Source organism: Pomacea canaliculata, linkage group LG8, assembly GCF_003073045.1.
Source record: "Pomacea canaliculata isolate SZHN2017 linkage group LG8, ASM307304v1, whole genome shotgun sequence".
Taxonomy (NCBI): domain Eukaryota; kingdom Metazoa; phylum Mollusca; class Gastropoda; order Architaenioglossa; family Ampullariidae; genus Pomacea; species Pomacea canaliculata.
The window spans coordinates 27,853,312-27,879,500 of NC_037597.1; the positions used below are offsets into that span (position 1 = coordinate 27,853,312).

At 51.5% G+C, this 26,189-nt stretch overlaps 1 protein-coding gene across 1 annotated transcript in view; it reads right to left on the minus strand.

Moving 5' to 3' along the window:
- Window positions 1-3,552: 3,552 nt before the first annotated feature.
- LOC112570929 overlaps window positions 3,553-26,189 on the minus strand; it is a 32,710-nt gene continuing 10,073 nt past the window's right edge. The window contains exon 2 of the mRNA XM_025249660.1: window positions 3,553-9,207. Within this exon, the coding sequence (XP_025105445.1) occupies window positions 8,515-9,207 (693 nt within the window). The 3' untranslated portion in view covers window positions 3,553-8,514. The remainder of the gene's footprint in view (window positions 9,208-26,189) is intronic.

Consider the following 26,189-nt stretch of genomic DNA (forward strand, 5'->3'; position numbering starts at 1 on the left):
TATCCATTCTTTCTTCTCTCTCTCTCTGTGATCAACAAATCAGATGTCAATGTTTTGAAGCCCAACCAAAGTGGGGACAGTCACTCACGGCCATGACCTCAGCCAGTCAGGGGTCAGGTGTCGAGTACTAAGACTCTAAACATCTGCCGTCTGCTTGTTATTGTAAGTTGTTGTCGTCGTCTGTGCTGGTGGTCTCACGGTTGTTCCCAGAGTCGTCAAGGTGGGGAGGGGCGCAGTGCGTGAGTACAGGCTGGATTATCTACCTTGGAAGGTTACTTCAGCGTGAGGTGTAACTCACGCACACGATAAACAGCCCGGGTTACCATGGAGACTTGGTGGTTGCCATGGAGACAGACAGTCCGACTTGGGCCTGCCATCGGTTTGTTTTTGTTCTTTCGTATTTTTTTTTCCTCCATTTTCTATTTTTTTCTTTGTTGAGTAACTAACCGTTACACTCACGACGACCTCCTGCATTGTTGTGGAGGAGCAGACGCTGCTCTGGTCTCGCGACTGAATGTCTTGATACTTCCTTGTGTTCATGTCACGTCTACAGCCCAGGTAAGACGTGTTGACGTCACAGCTGTGACGTGTCACCTCTACAGCGCAGTGAGCGATGCTGACAGCTGTGACATCACAATCAGTGCTCCTCTTTCACCTTTGTGATGACAGGTAGCTCTGTAAACATTTTGTGTTGTACATACTGGGTGTTGTTTGCAGTGTTTTTGTTTGCAATACACATGCTACCCGAGTGTAGCTGTGTCGCAGTTTGAGATGCTTGTCACGTGACAGCAGCCTCAGTGACGTGTCAGACGGAAGACGTGGTGCCAATGTACCCACAGCACGCACCCAACTGACGTCAGTCGCTGATGCTCCCCCCTCGCCTCCCGCAGGCTCCAGTGGAGCGGCACGTTCAGATGTGTTCACTCCTCCCCGTCTGAACCCTTCACCTCTCTATCCCCCTCCCCTTAATCCTCCTGACGTGCGTGGACTCCTGACAACTGCCCCTGTTGCCATGGTGACAAGAGGATTGGTGCGCTGATGAGATGCTTGGAGGACGTGGACGACACGCCTTTGAAGTCTGCAACGTTCTCCGATGTGCCAAGTGTTTTGATTGGCTGATGTTGTCCTATGTACAGACGTCTTCCTTGTCCGAGCAGGATGCACGTGGTGGGCGGGTGTGCGGGTGGATGGGTGGATAGGTGGATAGGTAGGTGTAGTGTGGACTCGGCTGCTCTTCTCTCTGAGCCACGCATTGCCCGAGCATCTTCATACTCCACTGATATACAGGATTGTTATTATGGGATACATGTCTGCTTTGTTTGTCTTACTGTTTGTGGCTACAACTGCCACTCTGGGCTTATAGGCAAATACAAAAATTAACAAAATTTTGCTGGCTTCTCCGTCTTCATCCAGGCACACAGTTCATGTTCTTCCCGCTGTCCTCCGTGTGTTGCCACTTGTTTCTTTGTTGTTTTGTTGGTCGTCAGCTTGTTGTCTTCAGTGCACTGATCACGCCCCCAGACGGAGAAAAGTCTCAACACTTGATAATGGGAGGAAGGAGAGCGGACAGAAGAAGAAACTGTGGAGATGACAAAAGGACAAGGACAACAGCGACGACAGACGAGGAGGGAAGACAGATCTCACCAACCAAGACGACTCGGCCCACTGGTCGCTGAGAATGGGTTAACTGAGCAACTTTATTCATCATGAGTTATTAATTATTGTCTTTCACACACACACACACACAAATAGTTGTTGAAATAATTATAAACTCTTGAAGGGTCTGACAGATGTTAGTATCCACACTGTTGTTGCTACTCGCACTGCGTGCTTTTCCTTGTTTCTGTTTTCTATCTCGTGTGAATCTTTGTTTCTATTTTTCGCAAGACATGAAGCTGATGCCAGGACACACACCTGACTGTTTCGGTTCTCAAAGAGGTCTTTTAACTCTCAGGACGAGAGAGAGAGAAGGTGGCCGACAGGCCTGGGGACGAGGGGTGTGGGTGGGGTGAGAACAGGGCTTTGAGAGCAGTGAGTCCATTTGACTCCTGGGCTGCTGTGATTAATTCTCCTAAATATCTTCCGTTCCCCCCACTCCCTACCACTTATTTTTATTATTATTTATTTATTTATTTTTTTTTTTGGGGGGTTAATTCTGGGCTATAAAGAAAACAAACAAAGGCAGACTCTTCGGACCACGACTTATCAAGGAATCATTACTCGCGCATTACAAACTGCTCGCTTTCTGAAGTTGCCCCCCCATCCACACCCTCACCCCCACTCTCAGCCACTTTTCTTCGTGAAGCGAGTTCCTTTTAATTATGTGGAGACGCGCCGCCAGTGAGGTTGGGTGAGCGATGAGACGGCGGGGAGATAATGACAGCGAGGTCAAATCGATGTGTGGACTGTACCGGCATGCACTGCGCCCCACACTGACAACTAGGGACAAAGAGGGCCCTCCCGCACTTGGGCGAGTTGGTGCCAATGAGGGCCCTCCACACTTGAATCTAGTACGACTGTGAGGTTCCCCCACACGTGTATTTAGTGCGAACACGAACTTGCATCACTGGACTGCTGGCAGACGATTTTTTTTCCAGTTAACTACTAAAACGAGGCAGGTGTGCATAAAGCTTCCGGTTTAGTCACATTCATTGTTTAGGCTCGCCGAGACTGACAGCGGAGAACGTGGCAAGAGGCTAAGCGTTGGTCTCGGCAGACAGACAGACAGCAGTCCACCTACACACATCCGTGGTGCGAATGTCAGGGCCCCACCACATTTATTCATTTAGTGCCAATGCGAGGGACCCTTCAAACCGGTAGTTTGTACAGTCTACAAGGCCCTTGATGGGTTGGAGACAAACAACAACACCATCACAACACGTGCACAGACCTTTCTTCACATGAGATCAACATGATAACAGGTCTCATCTCATCTCACGTTGCTAAGCCGCAGCCATTCATCTGTCGGCTAACGGTTCCTTTAGAAAGCTTACAAGCCAATAAACTATAAACTTAATAAATAAACCAATAATATGCACACCCAACTGTAAAAAAAAAATGTAAGCCTCACAAATTAACATTATTATTATTTGCATTTTCAAAATGTAAGGAGACTGCTTGGTCAGATTATGTAAATGAACTTTTGTCAAGAAATAAAGCAAGTCATGCTGACCTCCGACCTGTCTATACGAGGCTGTCATGGAAGACAGAGGCCTGCAAACATGTTCTAGCCCTCGTCAGCAGCTCCCACCGTCAGACGTTTGTCAATCATTGGTCACATCGTGTGATAGTCTTCACCCCACCCACGATGCTCACTTTTGAAAACCAAACTTGGGAAGACGAAACTTTTCAGGTGAATCGCAGAGGTTTAGTCTGATTGGTTCCTCCATCCCACTTTCCCCGCTCGTACACCCCTCCGCCACTCCCCCCCCCCAAAAAAAAAAACAAACAAACGAACAAACAAAAAACAAAAACAACCCCACAGACTTTATTCACGAAGGCGAGAAAATAACTCGTGCTCATACAGATACAAGAATAAATAACAAGAAGACATAATAAGTTGAATATTTATTATTTTCTCTTGTTACATTTGTGTTCAACGGTCAAAGAGTTGCAGTACAGTGATCAAGACTCCATCTTTCCTCCAACATCCGCACACAGAACACAAGTCAGTCGCTCAGCCGGTTCGACTCTCACTTCCCGCAGTTCACACAGACAGGGGCACGAACTCACTAGATGAAGAAAAACACTCAACAGTAGGCTGTGTACGACTGGTCTGTGGACAGTTCACGGGTATCATGTGGTGAGACAGGGTGGATGGGTAGGTAGGTGGGGGAATGTCAGTCCTTCACGAGTTATTCCGCTTTCACAGAGGAGACGACTTGCAGCGAAGCGCGTGACTGGTATACTTTATTATTATTTATTATTTGAATCACTGCCCCTGTCCACGTGAAATACAAACAAGCGCATGTTGATATTTGTACAGTTACAGCTCTGCACAACAACTGACAGGATCGCCAGTCTACAGACGATGTTTCGCTCAGTGACCGCAGGCTGGGGGAGAGACAGATGATGGAAGGAAGAAGGATGTTTGGTGTGAACACTCATTGGTCCCATCAGCCAATATTTCTACAAAGTGGCAAACTGTGGGTGATGATGGCGGCCGCTTAGTTTATGTGTATGACAGACAATAAACTTATGGAAAGCACTGATTTCTTCTCACTTCACTTGTCTTCTCCATCGGGTGAGAGGACAGCCAAGGAATCGGCCACAAGTGATTTGTCCCCCTCTCCAGTTGTGGCCTGGCAGAAAACAAACGAGTAGCCATGGGCCAGCTATGGTCAGTGGGTTAGCTAGGGGTAGCCATGGCCCAGCTGTTGTCACTGGATAATCAGTCGTATCGGTATTTATTTCTTTTATCTTTTGTGGTGGTGGTGGTGGTGGTTGAAGCGGTCACCAATGGTGGAAATGCTCAGCAAGTACACCAACCAGAAAGATGGGGAAGGCGAGAGAAAAGGGAAAACAATGATGAAAGCCAGCGGCTCGTGACTAGTTTTCACTACATCCAAACCTGCAATGACAGAACTTGTGTTCTAACAAAGCTCCGTGACAGTAACATCACCTCCAGAGGCTGGCATGAGAAGTCTGAGGGTTTGTGTGTACACTGAATGTAAGCGCGCGCTTGTTTGTTTGTACATAACAAGTCCGATGCTCATTTATTGGCCGACATGACATGTTGTCTACTCTCTCACATGGCATCGTACTTGTAACACAAATGTTCTCCGCCACATGTAAACATTCATTGCGGATTCTTTCAACTCGCTTCTTCAAACTATTTGCCTGCAAATAAAAATGAGAGACAGAGACGAGAGTTTCAATTCACCTGCATTCCGCTAGTACTTTCACTCATCAGAAGAGTCTGGTAAACACAAACATAGACAACAGACTTGTGTAGTAAACATAACAGACTTGCATCTAGTAAACAGAAACATGACAAAGCAGACTCATGTAGTAAACAACAACAGACTGGCCCGATCAACAAGCACTAGTCAGGCTGTTCTCGCGATGTCGGTGACCTCACAAACATCTCTAAAGGTTAATCATGACCAGGGTCTCCATCACCAAGTAGCTCCCCTCAACAGCTGAGCGCTGCTTTCTTTAAATAAAGATCCCATGGCCGGTGGTGAGTGGTTCACCGTGCGTAACTCACACTCCTGTAGGTGAGAACGAGGCTGAGGTCAGAGCACAGAGGGATTTTGACCCCAGCAGCCTTGTGGATGCACGTGCATGGCGATGTCACGTGGCTGTACCAAGTGTTTCCATGGACACCATGCTCTGCTAACACTCGCTACTTGAGGATTCACTAACCGGCAGTTCGTCACCAGACACTGGCGACACATTCCCGTGAAATCACACTGTGTGATATATATCCCAGCTAACCATGTGATTCATGTCAGCCATCGTCTCGAGTCTAGCTTAAAAACAATCTAGTAAAGTTAGCAGACGATGAATAAATAAATGGATGAATGAAGTACCTAACTGTAAATGCGACACCAATGAGACAATAACTGCAAATATGGCCGAAACCTTCCAGTCCACGCTGTATGCCACCTGGGGTGGGGTGAGGGGTACACAGGATGTAATGGAGGTTGTAGAGAAGTGAAATGAATAAAGTGTGAGAGAGGGAGAGAAGTAGGGAGAGGCCGTTACAAATGACAAGGATGGTAGGGCGACCGGCTAGTTCATCTGCCACAGCATGATAATACATGTAAGACATTCACACACACACATACTATCACAGTAAGACGTAGGCACATACCACGTGACTGCTGTAATGGCGGCCGTCAACGCACTCAACGAACGTCATCAACCGCAACGTCCACTTTATCGTGCGCGCGCACTCACACACAAAATAAATTCATAGTTTAGTTTAGTTTTTCTGGTTGTGCTGTCTGAAAGCTACACAGACGCACACCCACTCACACACGTGCGCCCGTAGCCAGCAGGTAGAACGTCACACTGACCAGGGGCGTGGCATGGACACGTCAGCAGACGATGTGGGCGCGTGCGTCATGATACAGTTGTGTAGGAGACTAAAAGGCCCCGACATAGTCGGTTGTTGGCTTCTTCTCTCACTCTCTCTCACACACACACACGGCGGGTGTTAGCCAACTACCGACAGCCCACCTGACATCGGACACAGCACCGTCCGCACCATGTATGTACATTATCGTTCCCCTCGTCCGTGTCCTCTACTTGTGGTGAGCGACGTTATCACAACAGCAGTTTCCAACAAAAGCATCGCACTTTTTTTGTTTTGTTTTGAAATTAACTAAAAACCCATAGAAATAATTGTCTTCACTATGCGCCCGCAAACAATTAGTGGAAGCAAACATCAGTGCGACAGGTAAGTTCATTCCTGGCTCACCCTAGCACAGAATCGAGGAATTGTGCTTGCGCTTAACCCGAGCAGGATTTATTTTTATCCTTTTATTATTTATTAGCATCATAGAATTACATACTGTACTTTCCGTTGTTGCTAGTGACATCTGATAATGTGTGGAGTGCCACGAGGGCTTTAGATTCCGCTACAAGATGGCAAGCGGCGATCACAACGCGAATAATAATAATAATTGTGAGATGATAATTATTATTATTATTCTCTAAAGCACCTGTGACTGGCTGCCGGATTACTTCTGTCTGAAGACATGATGTCATCGTCAATACGACTGGCAACAGTCTTTGAGTGCGCCAGCAACGAGCGCCGACTTTACAGTAGAACTGACCACACGCCGCCCCGAACACACAGATATAAACAATGTATCAGAGGCACACATATGTGATGCTGACAGGTGAGAGGTCAGTGTGTGACCCTCTCACACTACACACGAGAGGCCAGCTGCACGTGAGACGCCGTCAGGTGCTGATGTCGACATGACGCCCACACATCACCACACCGAGCACGGGGGCAGTAGGTCCTCCCTCTGCCACCTGAAGCTGATGGCCACATCACGCCTACAGACCACATCGTGCGCAAAAAATAAAAATAAAACGATTCCTGCTTGAAACATCCGCAAACACCTTGCACAACTCGTCCCCTACACGGCGCACTCACTTGACCACACTATTCTATGGGCATCAAGTTACTCCCACCCACACCCACACCCACACCCACACCCCGGGAATACTTTCTGCCCTCAGGGAGATTGTATTGGTACAAAACGAGACAGAAAGTAGAAAAATCCGCGAGGCAGTGAGGTGACGTCTACCTGGCAGCACCAGGGTGTGCGTTACAGCCACGTACCCGACATCAATGTCCTAGTGAACAAGGGTGTCCTTTGTACGGGTAAGCTTGTTATTATTGTTGTCATGTCTGTCAGGCGGCTAGCCCTTGTTTCTGTCTATGTTACCTTGTTACTACTAACAGTTTGCTGCCCAAACAGACAACTGTGTCACGCTTGACTAACCTTGATGGTAACGGGCACCTGGCAGATGACATCGTCTTCAAGCCAAGTCACCACGTCTCACCCACCCACCCCTCGTACCCTCCAGTCTGGTAGCTGACAATCCTACATGGGTGAACTTGCCTCTAACTTCCTACGACATTTTTTTCGTGCAGTGTTGTTGGAACTTTTTTTTCTCCAGACCTCGACAAATGTCTTTCTTTAAGCAAGAAATCGTAAAACAGTAAACATTTTTTTCTTCCCTCTCTCGTCTCGCTTTGAGCCTTTCGGCACAAAATAACGACTCGCAGACATGAACAATAAATGCAGCAAATGAACGACGACCACAAATGTCATGGTTAGGTAAAAACAGTCTCAATCATTAGCGCCCTCCGTAATGTCTTCGCCTCGAGTACCTCCAAAGGTCGGGCAGCTCTCGGTTCGCATCCGTCGCGGGCGAGGGGGAAAAAAAGTAGTGGAATATAATTAAGAAAAATTGTGCGTTTGGTACGTCAAAGGGACGATAAACTAAACTCAAATATGTATCCGGTAGTAAACGACAGTAATATACAGTAATATATATATTTCAGATACAAGTCCTTCACTAAAACGTGGAGAGAGCCTTGTGGATGACGATGTGGATGACAAGAGTCGCGTCCTCTCGATGAGCAAACAGTCAACTATCACAAATCACAAACTGCAGTCAAGGAATGCCAGAAGATTTGACCAAACACAATCTCAAACTAGTCTCTGAACCTTTAAACAAACAAACAAACAACAGAAAACAAAAAAAGAAACCCACGAAACAAAAGTTTGTAACGGTTGTGCTGGACAGAGAAGTGAACACGTAAATGTAAGCCATGACAGCTTTGAGACAAACGCCTCCCAGTCAAATGCCAGTCAAATGCCAGTTTTAATTTAAAAGAGGAGGAGAGTGGAGTAAGGCGGAGTGCCGAGGTCGTCAGCGGGATGCAGTCGGTCCGCGGGCCCGCATATAGGGCTGGAAGCGGTGACCGTGGAGGTCAAGAGAGGGGAGGGGAGAAGCACGGGCGGGCGGCGGCAGGGCAGCGTGTCACAAGACCGTCAGGAAGTGACGCACACGCCCCGGGAGGGGCAGAGTGTCGACCTTGTCCTGGAAGTGCATCCCTCCCAGCGCGCGGCGCACGGCCAGCCAGCAGAAGGTCTTGAGCGAGGGCACGAAGTCCATGGCGGCGCCATCCTCTCGCAGCGTCTGCAGCACGCTCCCCCAGCGCCGGCCGCTGACCGCCTGGCGGGCCCCCAGGGTCAGGGTCAGCAAGCCGAACTTGGCGACGAAGGCGTGCAGCACCTCGCGCCACACACGCAGGCTGCAGGTGTGCAGCGGGTGGCCGGCGCTGTAGAAGCTCTCCCAGTCGAAGAGGACGGAGACGGGGGTGGAGCCGCGGCAGTTGCGGCGGGTGACGTCGGCGCCGCAAGCGATGAGGACGGCCACGAGGTCCTGGCTGATGCTCTGCCGGGTGTAGAAGGCCAGGTGCAGCGGGGTGGAGCCGGCCACGCCCATGACGTAAGGGTCGTCGGTGTGGAAGGACACCAGCTGCTGCAGCGTGGGGCTGACGTCGCCGTCCGTCAGGGCGTTGGCATCGACGCCGGCGCGACACAGCTGCAGCACCGCCCTGGCCTTCAGGTGCAGCGCTGCCGCGTGGACCGGCTGCAGACCCAAGGCGTTCTGCCGCGCAGGCTGCACGTGCTGCTGCAGCACCCAGTCCAGCACCTCGCCATCCTCCTCCTGCACACACATCAAAGGAACATTCCTGAATATAAGAGGCGCGCGTGAGTTTACAATAAAAAACAGCACGAGCTAGTGCGCGAGCTCTCCCTCGCATGTAATGATGTGAAGTAGGTATAATAATGTTATTACATATATTATAGTATGGAGTACAGTGTGAGGAGCTACCCGCATGTTGAGGATTCACGATCGTTTCCTATTAACTCCTTCAGCTCTGTACATGCGTGTCAGTGGATGCTCCACTCAAGTCTCGTGCTGGCAGTTAAATTATGACTCTGGTATGGTTTACAACGCTTTTTATTTATTTCAACACAAGATATATGAGTTTGTTACAGTTGTGAAGACGTTGCATTACGGGAGGCTGGCTGTCTGACAGTTTGACTGGCATCAGGCGGCAGCTAGCGAGCAACCTGCAGGCGGTGGGCAGCCTCTGAGAACAGCGATGCCAGACGAGTAATTGTGAGTGATGTGCTGCAGCACCGCCTTATGACACGTAATCATGACTCAAGTCTGCTGCAAGACACCTGGCAACCACCCTCCAGCCCTCTCTCACCCTCTCCCCCACCCGACTCCTGAAGTGATTTACTCAGTGGCCTACAATCTGTCTTCATAATCATGTTAACCTGTCACCTCGCTCTGGTGTTGACACGGTCCGACATCTTGGTCAGGGTGAGATGTGTGCAACATACAGTAAACATAATGCGAGGACATGAGTGACCACAATAATGTCAGAGACAATCACTGCCCCTCCCCTCTCCCCACTCTCCATGCCAACGACAGAGACCGGACGTCAGACTGCAGCAGCGACTGCTGGGTGTCGGCACGCTGCAGGTGAATGACAAGCACGCTACCAGTCTGCTACCCGTGTCCGTGTATTTGTATCTCGCAGTGCTCACGGCTGACCCCCAGGCGCACCTTGGCCGCCCACACGTCATCAGCCTGCAATGTCGTGACGTCACTCGCTATGACCTCAGCTGCCCAAGCGAAAAGGTCAGACGTCACTCGAGTCACACGTGCCGACATCCCTTCCACCCACCCACCCCCCGTCATCGGAGAAGGGATGGAGGGTGAGTGTGGGGGCAGGGAGGGGCGTTGCTGCTGATGACAAGTCTGCGTACGCCGCATCCACACAGCATGCTCTCCTCCTGCCATCCATGCACGGGGAGTGTGTGTGTCGGTGTGCGCGCGCGTACAGGAGGGGAGCAAGTTGTGATTTTCAACAATCCACTCAGCTAATGAGTGCTTTCGTTACAACCCCTCCCGTCCTCGCGCTGCAAACTGGCGATGGCTCGCGAGCCGACAAGTGAATGAGGATGCTGTCAGGGCCAGACGAGATGAGCAGCTCACCCAAACAGGATCAGAGATGGTGTCGGGGGGAGGTAAGGGAAGGAGGACGAGGGTTGAGCGGTATAGGTAAGCTTGAAACTTTGGGGCGGGGTTCAGTTCCATGTCTGTGACGTCCTGACCCTGGCTTGGCGGTAAGGTGTGTGTAGTAGGGAAGGGAGGGCACTGATACCAACAGGGGGAGGGGCAACGACAAACACGGCGGTGGATGTGGTGTCCATGGTGGTGGTGGTGGGGGAGAGCAGGAGAGAAGAGTGAGGGGGTGGGGAAGTCGGAGATGCGAGGGAGAAAGGGAGAAGACAGAGCGGACTCGATCATTTGTCCGTGGCCAAGCAAGCGAGGTCAGGCCCGGTGGCCCGCGGTGGCCCGGTGGTGCGGCCCGACAAGGCGCCTGACGTAGCGAGGCGGCCCGTGACTCGCCTGCCGTCCGTCGCACGGTGCGCGCACTCCTTGCGCCCTGCGCGCACGCGCCTGACCCCGATTGTTATTGCTTCACGTCCCAAAGATAACCTTGTCCCGCTGCTAATTGTGACCCCCTCCCTCCATCGCCCCCTGCACCCACCCACCCTCACCCTCTCTGGCGCGCCGAGCCCTCGCCAGCGACACACACCACAGCTGGCACCGCCGCTGGCTACGTCAACAACCTGGCCTGCCACACCACCACCAGCACCAGCACCACCAGCCCATCTCGCTGCCTACTCAAGCATCTCTAGCGGCTACGCACGGACTGCGTCTCTACAGTTGCAGCGTCTGGAGCTACAGGTGCTACTATGAGTGTAGCTGTTACTACCCGAGTGTAGTGTTGCTACCTGAGTGTTAGTCTTGGTGCGGGACTAGTGCCGACTACCTGACTGTCTGTAGTCGAGTGTTGGCAACAGCTTCTGACCACGTAGAGTGGAGGCGGGGGTGGGGCGGGAATGGTGTTCACTAAAATCATCAACATCATCACCATCATCATCATCGCCACCACTACCACCAGAATCATTATCTAACTTGACAGCTGACTTTCTCTGTCTCCACATTTTCGAGCGGCGAGAAAACATTCAGTGACCTTATGAACTCAGTGACCGCCCACAAAGTGACACAAGGGTCAGCAGCCATCTTCCCCGTGTGTAGCTCACCCACGTCACCTGCAGCTTGACACGCTCTACAAACAACAGCCTGTGGCAGCCACACGTAACGACCGCTTCATACGTTACACGTTATTACAAGTACGTTACTATCCTGTGCGTCACGTGATTATTACGTGCTTATACGTGACTCACTCCTTTCGTTATTAAGGCTGTGTAGTGTACATGGCTGGCTGCTTTGCCGTGATGCACCTTGGTAAGCTGGTAAAAATGCCATTTGTTAACGAGATCGGGCAGCACGGGCTGAATAGCGCCTGCACGTACATCACGTACATCACGTACATCACATACAGCACGTACTGCACGTGCTGCACGCTCCAAGACGTGACGCCCTGACGCCGCACAGAGGGGACGCCGTCCGCAAGCAGGTTAATTACTTCATCTGCCTGGCGGCCGAGGGCTGCAGACCGCCAGAGGAAACAGATGCCTGCAGCAGGAGCGGCACGGCACGGCGCAGCACGGCAGCACCTGACGTCGGCAAAGCTGTCAAGACCCCGCTGTTGCAGCAGCCCCGCGCCTCTCGGCACGCGCGTCACAGAGTGCGTGCACCGGCAGACAGCGAGCTGGCGGGTGGGACTGACGTGCTGCACTCAGGGTGACGTGCCCGCACTTGCCTGTGCAGCACGCGCGCAGCTGGCCGCTCGTCTGTTGACAGGCTGTAGCTGGCGCCGTGGGATGCTTCCTCGGGCAGTTCAAGTAGACATCATCATCATCATCATGAAGTCAGACCACAGCAGCCCCACAGCACATGAACCTGCGGTCTGCAGTACCTGAAGGCCCCACAGCAGCCACACAGCCCCACAGCACACACCCACTATTACGTCATTATGTAGGCCTCACGTCATCACAACTCATCAATCAGTCCGTCAAGTGATTGTGGAGACCACTACGGACACTAACAACACTGTGTAATTATTGTAGTCTCACCCCTAAAGTACGAGGGCTTATGACTGAGCAGAACTCACTTAGTCACGTGCTCAAGTTCACTAAAATCATCATCATGACTACCACCACAGCAAACCACCACAATCATGACTACTGCTCATCCACAAAGTTTTGTTTGTTGTTTGTGTGACCAACTAGCACTACCCAGGATTGTTTCTGTAGTTAATGGTGGTGTAGCAAGCCGACACCCAGCTGAGAGGTAAGGGGCCATAATCGCCAGACGTTTAACACCCGCCATCCCCCAAACACCGCCACCCCACCCCGAATAAGCGCTTTCTACCCAAACAAAGAGTTCACGTGCTGCGTGACGTGCTGCAAGGCAAGGTGATGGCGGACAAGCATCATGGCTGAACACAAGGCACCTTGTCTGCCGGCATGGTCAAGCCCGCTCCCAGGCTCCCCCTTGTTTACAGGCGGGACAACTCTCGGCTACTCGCTCAGGTCTTCTTCCGTCCTCCTCCGTATCAGCCAAAAGTGCACTTCCGGTGTCTGACGTCACCCCTGCGTACAAGCAGTGCGCCCGGAAGTGACTGCGCGGTGCTTTGTGGGACGGCACACACACACGCACACACGCACGCAAGTTGTCAATCACCCTCGCCCTGACCTTTGCCCTGACGGCTCGTCCGCGGCCAGACCAATCCACTCCATGTTCGCCACTTTTAATCACCACTTTCTTCCTCCGCGTGATCTCTCTCTCCTCCCCAATGGTCACGCCTCTTCTCGCTCGCGCACCAAGAAGGCGGAGTGGCTGCCACGGACACCCCGCCCACGCCCCCTCCTCCTATGAGACCGAGGCTGCAGTCGACGCTAAGCTCGTGCACCGAGACTGTTACCTGCTCCTGGATGGTACAAGTCACGTGTCGACACACCTGCACGCCCCCTGAGGTGTGTGTGTGGGGGGGATGTTAGTATCGTCACGTCACTGTAGTCTTCTGTGCGGTTCACCTGCAATGATCCAAGGGTCAATATTTCACCCCGGGTACCCTAGACACTGCAAACCTCAAACCTCGTTTTGCGTACACCTGCTGGAGTGTGTGACGTGCACATTTCTCAACAAGTATTTACCAACTGCATACTTTGATTTCTTCGGCTCGCGAACAGGAAGCAACCTCTCGTGAAGACCCTCCCCACCACTCGGATTTGCCTGCAACGCTTTCCCGACCAACTGCTGGCCGACTGTCAGCAGCGATGGGTGGCCGCTACAGCCGCACGTGCATCGCCGGGTATCTGTATCTGTTGTACACTATTCAGTTACTGACCCTGGAGGGCCGACTGTCAGCAGCTCAGTAGAAAGAAACGGCGGGTGGGCTGGGTGGCGGAGGGGACTACCCTACACACCAACCCCACCACCCTGACTGAAGGCAGGAAAAGAACTTTGATGAAGTACTACCTGCTTACTCAATGCACTTCAACATGATTTCTTCAGATGCACATCACCAGCCATCACACACTATAATCACACATCACCAGCCATCACACACTAATACATTTAGGATCCACCATGTACATCACCAGTGACCCTCCGCTCCGGACTCCAATGACGGGTGGACTGCGAGGTGACCAAACCCACCCTACGGTCCAGTCACGCACTGCAGGGTGCGGCCAAATTACATCTGGCAGAAATAATTACCGGCGGGGGGGGAAACATAAATTTGCCGCCAGGGCATCTGTCTATGATGGTCTCCCCCTGGCCACAGCTCACTAACCCGACAGTGGTGGTGGTGGTGGTGGTGGTGTGGTGGGGCTGATGGGAGTGGGTTATCACTATTATTATGATTTGTATTTTTTCGGTTGTCTTTCATTAGCACCGTGATGACCGCCTCCAGCACAGCCAGCTCCAGCGAGTACCAGGGTGTGACGTCACCCGGCAGTTTACAGCGCCCAGCTGCTGGCTCACACGGGATGGGCACCATGACGTCACAGGAGTAGGCGAGGCTGGGGTCAGCGGCGTGAGGTCAACACGCGCTGAGAGGCGGGTGACCATCTGGGGTGGGGTGCCCTACAAGGGACACTCGCTCCAAATAAGGCCACGTGGTCACACCAACCAATCGACTGTCTGTAAGACGTTCACACCACGAGACAAGCGACTTCCCATGCGATAACGATGTTCGCTCACTGGACACCGAACTTCACAGTCTGAATTGTGATCTTTACCTGCGACAGCGACGGTCTTTTGATATGGGTAGCTAAGTAGGCTAAGGTAGGTCAGGGTTAGCTATTACACCCGGGTTAGGTCTACTAAACACATTATCCACAGCGTATTTCAGCTTATCGCCAACGTCTGTCATCGCACCACGAAGTCAAATAATTGTGTCGAAGCTTGTGACAAGCTGTGGGCTTTCTCTCAAACGTTTGCAGCAAAGCAGGTGCATGGTCGTGCATCGTACGTACATCTCCCCGCGTCGTCACGATGGTCACGCCATCGCCATCTGCTACATTAGTGGTGTAAACAGTAAACAACCCCGGGTGCTTACAAGTTGTGGGGCCCTGTACGGGATGAACTTGCCGTCAGCGGCGACGGGAGGATGGAGGATCCGCTGGACGAGGGCGTCCCACCGTTGTCGGGCGACTACGTGATCACGTGACGGGATTGCCGGCTCGCACCAACGATGACGTGGACTTGCTGATAGATTGCAGTTGCTGTGGGGAGTGCTCAGGGGTAGGCCAGGGGATCATGCACGCAGTTGCTCTCCTGCCGTCAGCGTGTCAGTGAGTGGGAAGTGCATGTGTGTGGGGGGAGGTGAGGGGTGCGAGCACACCCACACCTCGGTGAGTGCTAGAAGGTAGCAATGCAGGCCCCGGGGAAGACGTGAATGTATGAATGAATGAAGACAGCTTCCTCCGTGCTGCGATTAGCGCCCTTGACTGGAGCAGCAAGGCGACGGGATCGAAACCCGCTCACGCTAACACGTGAAATCTTTCTTCCCTCTGTCTGCTCATGAGTGAATGGGAATAATATTTGTCTGGAGAGGTAAAGACAGACAGAGAGAGATTGATTGATGGATTTACTGAAGTCCCACACTCGGGTATCTAAACACCCGCATTCAACTAGCAGTGTGAATGCGTTGGGAGGAAGCTGAAGCAGGCATCTGTCATCACTAGTGGAGTCACTACAGTCGGTGAAGAAAATAACGGTTCACGAACTACCAAACAAACTGACAAAGGAACGAATGAAGAAAGAAAAGAGAATGAAGGAAAAAAGAACAAAGCGAAGTGCGAACTTGCGGACACGAGGGGAGTGAAGTCAGGTACATGAGACCTCACTTCTGTCGCCGCCAGGTGTTGTAATGCGCGCGGTGGCCACGTCCTGTACCTGTGTTTAACCCTGTCAGGGCTGAGGTAGCAGTTCAACGGCGGGGTCAACTGGGAGAAGTTCGTGTTGCTGCGCCTACTGGATATCGAACCGCACACAGTCGGCCTCTGAGGCCGATGCCCTAACCACTCGACCACCAGTTTCTGCCTGCAGCAGCAGCCAGTCACAAGCCCCGGGGTCGACACGGGTCATCACCTCCAACCTTTAGTGGAGTCGGCGGGTGGGACATCCCAGCTCACCTCACTCCCAGCCACCAATCCCACCCGTCGGTGGCTCTCAGTCGTTGCCATCTTCGTTAACCCTTTAGGAGTGAGTTTCCTTGATGTCCGTCTCCTAGTGAAACTCACAGCGGCAACTGTAATGTCTAGAGATGGGGGGAGACCAGCAGACTCAGGTTGTTAATTAATCCGCTGGACAAGACCACAGGTCACCCTCTCCCCCTTCATCTGCAATTTAGCTGAGGCTGAACAAAACACTCCCTCTACCCAAGTGGAATACCACTTTATATGTAGCAGTTTGAATCCAAAAATCTTTGGAATCCTTGAAAAACATAAGCTGGAGGGTGGGACAGTCAATGCCTACACACCTACTCCCGTCGCTACCAGACACAAAATGCCTACCAAGCCAGTCGTGTAATAAACATCAGGCATTTATTCAGTTCTAGTAACAATAAATAATAGATACCCGCCATCTATTTCTGGTAAGCTTGTCATATGATAAACATCAGACATCTTTTTCTACTAAGTTCAGTGATAAAGAAAGAGAAAAACAGAAAAAATAGAAATATGTAATAATTAAAAACAACAACACACAAAGAAAAAGACCAAAGAAAACGAATGAATGAAAGAAAAAGTGAACGAATAATGTTCTAACTCATTGTCCCCCGTGTCGGCCTCATGGACAGACACAGAGGTGGCTGCTGACTACCACTCGGTGCCATCAGACCGCCCTCCAGCTCGCCGATCATCCAGTCCCCCTCCCTGTCTCACCTTCCACTCCTCTCCTAGTCATGAACTTTGCTGTTCAGTGCAACACGCTCCCCCTCCCCTGTCCCTGCACCACGTGTCCTCCCACCCTGTATTCATTTCCCCCCACCCCAGCCCCGTTTGATGTGCAAACACTGACAAGGACGGAAACACAGTCGCCGGGTTGTACTGGCGAGGCCGTCGACATCGTCACCACCACCAGCACCACCACCACCACCACCACCACACATGACCACGCGCACGCGTCCTCCTCCCTCCTGTCTTCATTCGTGCTATTGTCCATCTCGCCCACGTGTTTGCGGACACTGGAGCACGCCAACCAACGCACACACACACACTAAGCGTGACTGTGACTACAGACGCACGTACCACCGGCTGGAGGTCAGGGTTCATGCACGTGCACACAGGTCACACTGTACTGACGACTGGTCTTACAAAGGACAAAAATCCCAGAAAAGCAGATAAGAAAGAAAATTGTAGGAAACTAGTGCGATGTGCCTGACTGACGGTCACTGTCAACCCTCTCACCAGATGTGAAGTTTCCCCCCCCCCCCACACACACACACAACAGCGTTAACAAAGTCACGTGACACCAAGAGGCTACAGGTGCGATTTCTGCGACTGTCCTCATCATCACGCCTACCTGACGGCCGTTTCTACGGCAACAGGACGAGGTATCCGTTGTCGTCTTCTTTAAAAAACAATTCTTCTGTACGCTGACAGTAGAATGATCACAGCAACAACCACACCAACGTCAGCATTGTGAGGACTGGGGGTACTGTGACTGGGGAGTATTGTGAGGACGGAGACGGGAGACATGCAGACAGCAGGATACTCGCACGACCTCTCCTCGCACCTTTTCCTCCCCTCAGTATCAAAGTCGGGTAGCCATTGAGCGACTGGAGACAGTGACTGCGCCACCCTGGTGTTGAATCGGAATGTCTGCACTGTGACTACTAACCCACCCGAATGTCAGGTACTGTGACTACTATCCCACCCATTTCACCAGAATGTCTAAAGTGTCAGCCACCCCAGCCAGGTGCACCTGGTAGCGCAGTGGTTAAACCACTCCTTTGTCCCTCCTGCACATAGGTTTTGTGTTCAGATCCTGTCTCGGGACACTCTTTGTAAGTAACATCTACTCACAAGGCCGGGGGTGGGTGAGCGGTTCTCGGGATCCTCCAGCTTCTTCCTCACTCCTTTCCCCTCATACTGCGAAATCTCCTCTAGGTGGAAGCACTTTCCGCTAAAGCAACTAACCAACCAAGCAAGTCCAGCCAGTCAGTCTGTGTCAGCAGTAGCATGGCGCCATGGGAGGACAAAGTGAAGGATGGTCTGTGGGTGTGTCACTCACCCGATGAAGTGCCAGAGGAGTAAGGGAGGAGAAAGGGAGGAGGACGAGTGTTCGCGGCCTTGTCGTTTCCGATTTGGGTCGTTAACCGAGAGCGTTGTCCTCCGCCTGCGTGCGATTATTAATCAGCACCCCGCGCCCTGACCTCCGACCTCTGGGCCCCCGCGTCAATGGTGACCTTCGCACGTGCTACACGTTTCGAACCCGAGTGCAAAGAAGCGCTCCAGTGGCCGTGGCATGGCGCGGCAGAACTGTTTTACTTTCGCCGCCCCTGTTTGCCTGCCTTTTGTTGCCCGCCGCCATGGGCAAAGCTGTGGGCAAACATGGCGTCGCCACACGGATGACGTGGGCTGCTGCACGGCCCTATTCTACACCCGCAGCGCCTGTTTGCTCGTACCTACCTACACTTCAAGCCCCCGCCGGCCCCGCGCTGGGTGGGATCAACATACACTTGTTCTTGCTCTCTCTCACACACACAGACGCCGCCAGGAACAGGTTCACCCTACCAAGGCCACACAGCCGCAAGCAGCATGCTGCAGTGTCCGGCAGTCCGCACGACACAACACAAGGGGAATGTAAGGCTACATCAGGCAGCCAGTCTGTAAACAGATGACACACGCAGAAAAAAAAAACAGCGTGCCCGAGACGAGATGTGAACCCAGGGCAGCCAATCCTCACTGTGTAGTGACGGGGGCTAAGTGTTGCGCCACCCAACCTTCAGAGGAGATGAGTGAATGGATGACCAGAGTCTGACAAACAGCTTGTCCACGGTGCCAGGCAAGCAGTGCGGGCTCAAGAAGCCATCTTTGAATTAGCTGTAGGTCATTTATCACTTGGCAGTCCAGTCACGAATCACCACCGCCGTGATCACAGACTGTTACTAGCTAGAGCTGTGTGATCACGGACTATTACCAGTTAGAGCTGTGTGTAATCACACTGTATTACCAGTTAGAGCTGTGTGAAATCACACTGTATTACCAGCTGCATGCACCCCTCATACGTTCCTCCTGTCTGGAGTACTGACGTCACACACAAGGAAGAGTTCCTCCTTCACTTCCTTGACCCCTCATCTCGCATGTGCCAACCTTTCCTCCTCAGGTGCACGTAAAACGGTGGTCTACCGGAGAGAGAGAGAGAAAGGAAGAAAGCTGAAAGGGTGATGAAGACTTATCGCCGTTCGCCATCTTAAAGGCCCGCTACTCATATCGCACATCAAATGATTCACTCTACTTCTCTCCCCTATTCACCCATAATTTCCGATAATTATTCGCGCGGTAACACACTTCACTTAGTAACCCCCTTTTCCGCGAAAAATAACCCCAACAACCTCAAAACCCATTGAAACAGGGGACTACACCTACAATCCACATTCCGCAGGCAAATTACAACAGTTTCCACACCAGCTTCATTTCCTGCCACGCATGCGCACTCACGCCCCGGCACAGAGGACTTTGTGCGACACCGTGTTGTGGAACTCTCAACAAACAACAGAATCGTTACCCATGTGATCGGTTATTTCAGGGTACCCACAAAAAGATAGCAGAGAGGACAACGAGGTGCTGCTGACGCCGGACGAGACACAATGCAGGGTATGCAGGGTATGCAGGGTGCTGCTGCCCTCTGTTGACAGGGCGAGAAAGCACGCGACTTGTGCGAGAGTGAGGCGTACTCAGACAGACTAGTAACAAGGAAGTTTCCGCGGAGCCAATAAAGTGGAAAATGATGCTAGTGACGAGGTCTCCTCGGCTCTGCCTGCTCCCACCCCACACCCACGCCCCAGCCTCCTGACCCTCCACCCCCAGGACGTTATTACGTGCCGGCATCCGTTTCCAGACTCGCCATTCTCGCGGCGTCTGACAACTCAAGCTCTCATAAAGTAGCCGAGCCTAAACCTGTAATCTTACCTCCGCAATCTGCGCGCGCCCTCTCTTTATGAGCAGTGGGGGTTGGGAGGGACACGGGGGTAAGAAGTGCAAGTGCGGCGCAGCATAGGGAAATCTGCACCCCCCCCCTTTTTTTTTTGTTTGAATCTTAACCCACGGCGACCCTCGCCACAGGTCGACATGGAGACCATAAAAATTTCCCTCCGCGAAATAGCTTTGCACTGATGGCCTGCCATTCTGTGTTCTTCTCCACCCCCACCACACACACAGTCACACACTCACACTCCCTTTCAAAGTCCCCCCACCCCGTGTCCGCCACAACCCACTCTCACCCCCCTCAGCCTGATGGTAGAGAAGTCGGGTGCTTGCTGTGCAGCCAGGTGCATAACCCCCATTAGCACCCTGTCGTGCACCCAATCTATCTACCGCCTACCGACCTCCTCTTTCACGGCCATAAACACTGCACACTCCACTCCCAAACAATCTCCCCCGTCACACCCTGCCCTCCGTGCGTCCGGGCACTGGTCAAAGTTGTGTGTGTGTGAATTGTGTATGTGTGTGTGGGGGGGGGGAGCTAGGTACCATGAGTGCGTGCAGCCGGGAGGGGGGCCTGGTGTTTTACGCCGAGCCAGCAACTGAGGCTACACGACGGTAAGGCAGCCAGCTCTGGAAACAGATGCCACGTGCCCGAGACGAGAGGTGAACCCAGGACAGCCAACCTTCACTGTGTTGGTGACAGGCGCTAACCCTTGCGCCACCGGGCCGCCCGCGGATGGAGGATAGGCAGTGGAGGGGGCCACTTGGTCATCAATGGCCAGGTTGACACCGGCAGGCGCAGGTAAACTGCTTACCTTTACTTTTGTTAGCGTGCTTCCAGCAAAGACAGCGGAAAGTAGAGGGACGAATGGCGAATTTATTTATTTATGTTTGAATGTGGCGCATCTGTTGGCAGAATCAGATTCACACGAGAACTGGACACAGCTACAGACAGGAGAAACGAAATTTTATAGACAGCGAGACACGGGCCTACGAGAAGAGTGGAGGGAAGAAGTCAGAGTGAGACAAAGACCTACCACGAGAGGCAGGTGGAGTGGGGGTGAGTGTCCTACAAAAGACAGACCTGAAGACGGGGGGACACTGGTCTACTGACAGCTGACCGGGTTTACTAGTCTTTTAGCAGTAGAAGACAGGCCTACAGACCGGCAGACAACAAGGTGGGAGGGGAGTGGGGAGGGGATGTAGGGAGGGCGAGAACAACGGTGGGGGGAAGGGGGTGACAGCATCCCCCGACACGAGGCCGCACGCGACAAGGTGGATGACGTGTTAACCGGGGAAGATGGAGGGTGAGCCTGACTAGCAGCCCGTCGTGCATTGCGCTGTCGTGTCCAACCTCACACCACGTCCCACACATGCTATCGCCCAACACCCAGGTCTCTCCTCGCACCATCCACATACGTCACATGTGTACATCGTCTCGCCGCACGTGAGACACGTGATGGAAGCGGTGCCAAGCTCGGCACTCGTCAACATCCCGACCACGCGCCACGACAACCCCCACAACCCCTATACCCCCCATCTCCCAGGTCTTGTGGGGTGGGAGAACTGAGGCTATAATAAATACAGTTATGTAAATTCCCTTTAAAGCTGGCCGCCCCGTCGCCAGCCGACAGACAAGCCCCCGTGTCACAGAGGACAGCCCGCCATTACACTCGCCGCCACCGCTGGCCGCTGCTGGAGACCCCGCTCGTCGCCCTCCGGGGTGAGGACGGTGCAGCCCCACACCTACCTCGTACGATCAAGCGTTTAATTATACATCAATGCCAGCGCCGCCTGCTCCATCAACCCTCCTCCCCAGCACCCTTCTCCCCCCACACACACCCACACCACAAACCTTTCTGTTGGCTTCTCATCATCATACCTCGCCTCGCACGCTGACAGTCTCCACTGGACCCCCTCACCACAATCGCACTCCCCACCCCGCCACTAAGTACCCCCTCCTCCCATGGAGCTCCACAAACGGCGATTGGTCTGCTAGCCGCGAACGAGTGCGCAAACACAAACAGTCGACGGTTCAAACGGAATCCAAGGCAACAAGAGCAGCAGCACCGAGCAGTCGCCGAGTGCAGGTCGTCTCGCCTCCCTGGCTGGAATCAAGTTGCCAGCAGCCTTTTCACGCTCTGCATGCCGAGCCTTGCTTCAGCGCAGGGGCTGAGAAACCTAGTCCCACAAACTCCGACACAAATGGTCCGTTTTATGTGATCCTCCCACAGAACCACGTGACACCCGTGATTCCTTTGTCACAGTGTTGTGTCACCGCCATCCTCCCTCTACAGGTGCACGTGTGTGTGATATATATATATGTTTATGTCTGTGTATGTATGTGGTAATATACTTGTCTGATAAACAGATAACTGCCACTGTCAGTTGGATGTGTTGGCATGACAGCTGTGCCCTGCCACTGTCAGCACTGCAAGCAAAGCTATTGAGAGTAAGAGTGTTGAGCGAAGTATCACAAAGGAAGAGACTACAACAACAAAATCAGACTGCGATATTACTCATTACAGACATTTTGAAGCAATACGTGTTTGAGGCCATCCACACGACACCATGACAGGACACGACTGATGCTGATGTCCGCCACAATATCTAACAGACAAAAATTCTATCAACTCAAACAATTAAAAGTTTGATGCAGACACACAAGCTGTAAGATTCGGTCTCTTTACGGCCGTCAGACCTACTGTTCACGGGGTCTACCCTGTCACACACGGGTGACGAACCTTTTTTTCTCTCCGAGGGCAACTTTGATATTTCTAACATCATACGCAGGCCATACATAATTAGCTACTGATTAGCCAGCTACACGTGGTCAAGGTGTGGTGTCGCCACGGTGTTGACACTCAGCCTACCTGCCACTCACTGTTCTCCGAGTCACCAAAATCATTTCGTAATTAGACGAGCCAAACTATGATCTGCTCCTATGAAAAGCAAAGCAAAATAACTGTAAAATATATGTTTGTGATTAGAAAGTTCATTCAGGAGACAAAGTATATAGTGACAAAACCTTTTATTTTCCTAAACACAATTTTCTGTTTATGGTTCTGCAGTGAAATGGTTCTGATCAGATGATTTGGCGGGTCGGTACTCATTCCGTTATTATCATCATCATCACTCAACCATGACATCTGTCTGCCAAAGTTTATGACCAAAGCAACTCAGGTCGTCAATCCCAAGTCATGCTGACTGGAATACAGTAACACTTTTATTTTAATTACTAAGATGGTAAAATACTAAACATTTACAGACATTAATTTGATAAGAATTAATTTGATTTTGAAACTTGAAATTATGCAACCTGATGTATTTTATAATTGTGAAAAATCACACAGTTTGAACTATTAAGAAATGCACGTAGCTAAGGAAAAACTTTGTCGGAAAAACTTTCAACCTTTTATATTATTTTTCAACATGGCTGCACACTTCAAACCTGTATACCTCACTCAACTCTGGGACCATTTTGGTATCACAAGATAACCCCAAACCTGTAGATATTAATTACATAAAAAAATGTAAATATGAAATTTCTCAGTTAGGACTTATTTTGTGGTGGCAGGTAGCACTGGGAGGCCTGAGCTCAGAAATCACAGGTCTCCTGTAGAATGGCTAGGGGCCCGAGGTTTACATCCAAACATTAACATCAAACAGAAAGGTCAGCGCTGTGAAGCTAACACTTACAAATAATAATCAGTATTTTATGCCAATGCTTAAACAATCTAGTGGCTGTTTGGATTAAATTGTAAAAAACAGTCAATTTACAATTCTTATTGTCCGTGTACATCAACAAGAGAGGCTTGAATCGTCTTCCTTTCGTCTGTTACAGTAACAAATGTGAGATAAAATATGGAAGACAGTAGGTAACAGATTTTATATATATATACACACACAACGTTCTTGATTGTAGGTACAGTCGTCCGCATTTCCTTACAGACCCAACTCAGCAGTTACAAAGAAGCACCTGCAAGTTTTTAACCTGTTCGCTGTCCACTTCTACCTGTCCGATGTCGCAATAACCGTTGCTGGTCCGTCACGCGCAATTCTGTTTGTCCCTCCACACCATCCATGGACAGTCTCCACCAACAAGACCTACGACGACCTACGACCTCGAGACTTTTAGGTTGCCATTAGCAAAGGTCAGCAAAGTTCTGATACAAGTTCGCCGGGACATGATTAACCCCACGTGTCCCTCCCTCTATGTCGTTGTGCACAGCAAGAAAAGCGGGAGAAACATGCTGTCAAGAAACATGCACAACGCCGACAGAAACACGCCGACAACCAGACTTTCATGCCGAGAGAAATGTCCTGGCGAGAACCCTGCATTTAGCAAGTGTAAAGATGCATTTCACTGCGTGTAAACACGCTTGTTGTGTGTAAACACGCACTGACTGAGTGTGAAGACATCTAAATCCACGACAACCATACATCTATGAACTGTCAACACCCGTTTGTCGTTTTAAGGCGAGTTTCCAGCGATGAGATTGAAGTGCGCACCACGCTGACCAGACGGCGAACGTCACAGCGAACGTCACCGCGATGGTCACAGCCCTCAGTCACACAGAATTCCAGATATCAAACATCACATCGATACCTCACCCACACACAATGACACCCGTAGTTCATCTATTAATAGCTAAAAAGGAAGATGACTGGACACGAAACTACTCAAGTGTCAAAGCGGAAGCCGCGACGGGACGTGTCATCGCCGACGATGTGACGTCACCGAGCTAAACTAAGGCGAGGGATCCTCTCTCTCTCTTTGATCCTAGGATGCACTTGGCGGCATCCGCTGAGCCTCAAGCCGTTTCCTGGAGTTGTTACAAGACCAGTGGGTCTGAGCATTGACTGTAACGAGGGCGGAAGCCAAAGCCTCATTAAGCCCGTGTGCCGTAATCACTGCAATAAACCGCCAACTGTCACTGGCTGGTGGCCGCCATAGACAATACACCAACAGGCGACTACACCCAGTGACGCCCGGGTCGCCCAGTGCACTCAAGTGCCTTTTACAAGTGTTCGTTCGGAAGTGCGTGCTCGCACGTGTGTGTGTGTGTGCGCGCGTGCGCGAGTGAGAGAAGAAGAAAAAAAAGAAAAATAGGAAAAAGGTCGGGGGCCGGTGAACAGCGCGGGGCGTGATGAGGGTGGTGGTCAAGTGGGTGGAAGAGGGTCGTCGCGTGCAGCATCGATCACGTGACAGCGCGTGCGCGAGCGTCGCTCTCAGCCTCCATTGTGCAAAACGCTGTAGTGCAGTCGCCAGTCCCCCCGCCACGTGCATGCGTGCGTGCAGCAGCTACATTTACCTGGCTTCTGCACACCGCGGGTACATCACCTGCAATGATCCCATGCTCGTCTTGTACGCTTCCTACCTTCAGGGCCTCTGTCTAATGAAGGCGGGTATTAACGGTTTTGTTCACCTCGTAACCTCACCGCCGCGCGATCAGGGATGAGGAAACACAGAAAAGGGATTTTTCCTCTCTGGGCTCTTTCTCTATTTGTTTACCGTATGATGGCAGGCAGGAAAGACTAGGAGACAAGAATTGCTTGCTGAAAGAGTTGTCATTCGTCATATCCTCCCGTTTCTCTGTCTAAATTTAGTCGGTGTGTAAAAGTGAAGACCGGACATTAACACCAGTTTCACTTTCGATATTGCTTCAGGCATAAAAACAAATACTAAGAAATTAATCAAACACGAAAACAAGATTAGCCTCACACCCATGCACACACCTGCTGAAATGGGGAATAAAACAACAGAGGAAACGATTTCTTGTGAATTTTTAAAAAGGGGGAGATGTATCGTAACGGAAAGTGGATAAGATGTGTGTGGATAATCTTTCAATGCTTACACATCTTGTACATAAAACAATATCAGCCGACGCATGCGCGCACACACACACCGACACACTGGAGTTAGATCATCATGCCCGCAGGAGACGACCGATGACGGATGTGATAACGGGCCACGCGTGACTGTACATCTGT